The sequence below is a fragment of the Myotis davidii genome, unplaced genomic scaffold, assembly GCF_000327345.1.
Source record: "Myotis davidii unplaced genomic scaffold, ASM32734v1 scaffold2149, whole genome shotgun sequence".
In the NCBI taxonomy this organism is placed as follows: domain Eukaryota; kingdom Metazoa; phylum Chordata; class Mammalia; order Chiroptera; family Vespertilionidae; genus Myotis; species Myotis davidii.
The window spans coordinates 58153-62554 of NW_006300221.1; the positions used below are offsets into that span (position 1 = coordinate 58153).

A 4402-nucleotide genomic window follows, 5' to 3' on the forward strand; every position below is an offset into this window, starting at 1 on the left:
AGGCCGGGTTGAGTGACCCCCTCCCTCCCAAGTGCACAAATTTTTGTGCGCCAGGCCTCTAGTCCTATATAATAAAGAGCTAATATGCAAATGGTAGTCACGCCCACATGCCCTCGTGCTAGAACTGCTCAGACACTCAACACTGGGGAGAGAGGAATGGGGACCAGCCAGGCACAAATGAACTGGGGAGAGAGGAGTAGGGACCAGCCAGGCAGAAATGAGCTCATGAAAGAGGAATGGGGACCAGCCAGCCTGCGGCCCGGGATAGTGACAAACCACCCACCCCACGGTCCCAGGCACCAGCGGCTGTGCCTGCAGGCCGGAGAGGGACAAGCCGCCCGCCCTGCGGTCCCAGGCACCTGTGGCTGGGGCCCAGACAAAACTGCCTGCCCATGGTCCCCTGCTGCTGTGGCCGGCCCAGGTGAAGCTGGCCCGGGTCCTAGGTGCCTGTGAACAGCCAGAGGGAGGGAAGCCTGGGTGCTGGGCGAGGCAGAGGTGGTTAGGGACGATCAGGCCAGCAGGGGAACAGTTAGGGCCAATCAGGCCGGTAGGGGAACAGTTAGGGGCGATCAGGCGGACAGAGGTGGTTAGGATCAATCAGGCAGGCAGGCAGAGGGGTTAGGGGCGATCAGGCAGGTAGGCAGGCGAGCATTTAGGAGCCAGCGGTCCTGGATTGTGAGAGGCAGTCAGACATCCCTTGGGGCGGTCCCGAATTGGAGAGGGTGCAGGCCAGGCTGTGTTTACCCCCTGCCTATGCACCACACACACACACACACACACAAATTTCGTGCACTGGACTTCTAGTATTTCTTATAAAATAGTAAAAGTGGATTTATTGAAGTAATCTTCTTAGAGACTAAATGAATATGCTTTATAGGAAAAGAAATAAGGGGTATTACCTGTCTTAATTTGGACTGCTATAACAAATTGAGTAGCTTATAAACAACAAATTTATTTCTCACAGTTATAGAGGTTGGAAGTCTGAGATCAGGGTGCCAGCACGGTTGGGTTCTAGTGAGGGCTCTACTCCAGGTTGTAGACTACCAACTACTTAATGTGTCCTGACATGGCAGGGAGCTAGCTAGCTCTCTAGGCTCTTCTTACAAGAGCACTAATCCATCCCATTTATAAGGGCTCTGCCCTTGTGATCTAACTACCTCCCAAGACCCCACCTTCAAATATCACCTTGGGATTAGGGTGTCAGCTTGAGGATTTGGGGTGGACACAAACATTCAGTCTGTTGCATTACCTATTTATTCTCAGCAGTTATATGATTTCATGCAATAGGGTAAGAAAATTGTGCCCTTTTCACATTAACATTCTATAAGTCTAAGAAATGTTTTATAATTTTAATATTTTGACAGCTTTTTGCTTCTTAAGACATTTGTGGTAACTATTTATTAACAGAGTCATGGTGATTCTTTTCATTTTATTTCTTTAGTCCGAGGATCAGAAGGACTGTACATGGTGAATGGACCACCACATTTTACAGAGAGTACAGTGCTTTCAAGGTATGGTTTGAGTGATGTTAGCTGGAACTGTGTAATACACTCTAAATTATTTTTGTTGTTGTTATATTCTGAGAAGGAGAAAAAACGGCTAGTTTCTTGTGGCACATTATATAATATTAACAGAAGTAGGAAAGAATGCATGTATTCTATCAAGAAAAATGATCTTAGATTTGATAATAGCTTAAGCATGTTTAAAAGAAAAGGTGTAGACCAGCGGTTCTCAACCTGTGGGTTGTGACCCCTTTGGGTTCACCTAAGACCATCGGAAAACACATATATAATTACATACTGTTTTTGTGATTAATCACTATGCTTTAATTATGTTCAATTTGTAACAATGGAAATACATCCTGCATATCAGATATTTACATTACGATTCATAGCAGTAGCAAAATTACAGTTATGAAGTAGCAACGAAAATAATTTTATGGTTGGGAGTCACCACAAAATGAGGAACTGTGTTAAAGGGTCGCGGTATTAGGAAGGTTGAGAACCACTTGTGTAGACAATAGTGAATTGAGATCAACCACTACCTTCGAAGAATTTTGTCTTAGAGAATGAGGAAAAACTTACAAAAAGCACTGTCTATAATTTTCATGAAATCACAGAATGAAGAAGGTATAAAAAAGGAAGAAAAGAATGAATATGTATATAATAAAAGTCTAAGTGACCTTTCCAGTGGAACAACCAGAATGACCAGTCACTATGATGCGCATTGACCACCAGGGGGCAGACGCTCAGTGCAGGAGCTGCCCCTGGTGGTCAGTGCCAGAAGCAAGGCTGATGGCTGGTGAGCACAGCGGTGGTGATGGGACCCTCTCCTGCCCCTGTGGCAGCGCTGAGGAGTAGTGAGCCGAGTAGTAAGAAACAGCAAGCAGGCGGCAGTAAGGAGCAAGGGGTCCTGGACGGCAAGAGGGCGCAGGCTGGGCTGAGGGATCCCCCCTCCAGTGCACAAATTTTGTGCACCGGGTCTCTAGTATCTATATAATATACAACTAAAATAGGTATAGATGTATTTTTCTCAAAAAGGAACAATGAATGGGCAAACCAAAAATGAACCAAAGTGATTATCCATAGGTGGAAAGAGAATTATAGGACTCAAGGGACATGTCTGTGAATGAACTTTGGTGTATATATAGTTTTGACTTTGGACCACGGTATTGTTTTAAATTTAAGAAAAATAAAAAAATGGAAACAAGTGAACCTTGCTTTATGTTAATTGGTAGCATAACTAAATGATGACCTGAAAAATTCTTAAATGCATTCAATAGTTTTATTAACACAAAGTTGATACTATCATTTTAAATGTATTATAGGATAAAACAGTGTCATTAAGGAACCAAGATTTCCAACATAACAGCATTTGTCAATATGAATTCGTAATTTTTTAAAAAATTAATTTTATTCATGATTTTTTTTCATAAAATCACTTGTACTTCCTAGTTCTGAAAAGGTCTAGAAATAGTGATAACCAGCAGCAGAGAATACCTCTGCATCACAGATTGTAATCTCTAAACACCATTCTTCACTAAAATGACCTGTCTCTTAGAGAAGTGGCTGACTCCAGGTCTAGGACAGAAAATTTGCAAGTTGACCTAGAGACATCTAGTGACTGAAAGCAAGGAAGCTATAAAAGACTAATAGAGTTTTGTTAAAGGATCATAGAAGTCAACTTGAAGGGGTTCACTCCAACCTAAGATGGGGAAGTTTGAGCATTCAAAAGAATTATGACTGCCATGGCCAGGTGGCTCAGTTGGTTAGAGTGTCCTCCCATACAAAAAAAGTGGTGAGATGGATTCCTGGTCAGGGCACATATCTGGGTTTGCAGGTTTGATCCCCGATTGGGCCATGTGCAGGAGGCAACTTATTAATGTTTTTCTGTCACATCAGTGTTCTTCTTTCTCTCTCTCTCCCTTCTTCTCTCTCTAAAATCAATTTTTAAAAAAAGAATTATGACTAAAAGGATAAGACATGTCAAGTATATAAACACTTTCCCCCAAACCCTTCCTCTAAAACTTATTGGTCAACAATTAAAGATTGATGTGGTTCTCGGTCATTACTTTGAAAATCTATAATAATAGAAGTGTAATATGCTAATTAGACCAGACATCCTTCCTGACGACCTTCTGGACGAAGCCAGGGCTGCCAGGGAAGCCCGCGCGTCCTGGTGCCTGCCAGTGGCTGGAGGGAAGCCCAGGTCCCAGGTGCCAGAGTGAAGCTGGTGCTGGCAGCCAGGGGAAGGAAGGCCTACTTTTGCACGAATTTCATACATCGGGCCTCTAGTTGATCAATAAAAAGAAATTAGCATTTATCTTACCTTTTCTGTAAAACTTTTTCAGAGTAACCAAATTGTTGACGAGGATAACTTTTGTAAAGAAGAATTCCAGTAATGTAAAAGGAGTGATGGGATTAGACCATCACTTTTTGATGATTCTAAAAAAATCTGTAGTTCTAAAACTTTAGCATGCATCAGAAACATCTGAAAAGCTTGTTTAAACACAGATTGCTGATCTCTTCCCGGATTTTCTTTTTTTCTTTAATCTTTATTGTTGAGAGTATTACAGATGTCCCTCTTTTTTACCCCATGTTCCCCCACCACCTGGTTCCCACCCCACCCCAGGCCTTTGCCACCCTATTGTTTCTGTCCATAGGTAATGCATATAAGATCTTTGGTTAATCTCTTCCCGTCCCCTCATCCGTTTCCCTCTGAGAATCGTTAGTCTGTTCCACTTCCGTGCCTCTGATTCTATTTTATTCACCAGTTTATTTTGTTCATTAATTCCTTGTTCGTTTATTTTGATTTTTAGATTCAACTTTTGATAGCTATGTACTTATTGCCATTTTATTGTTCATATTTCTTCTTCTTCCCAAAGCCCCAGACCTGGCCTGGT

The 4402-nt window shown here is 42.4% G+C and overlaps 1 protein-coding gene across 5 annotated transcripts in view; it reads left to right on the forward strand.

Moving 5' to 3' along the window:
- EIF2A (eukaryotic translation initiation factor 2A) overlaps positions 1-4402 on the forward strand; it is a 62494-nt gene that overhangs the window by 11616 nt on the left and 46476 nt on the right. For 4 of the 5 annotated variants that reach the window (XM_006776623.2, XM_015572394.1, XM_006776624.2 and 1 more), the window contains exon 2: positions 1442-1511. The exons of the other annotated variant lie outside the window; for it this stretch is intronic. In XM_006776623.2, coding sequence (XP_006776686.1) covers positions 1442-1511 — 70 coding nt within the window. The remainder of the gene's footprint in view (positions 1-1441; positions 1512-4402) is intronic. 5 annotated transcript variants of the gene reach the window in all.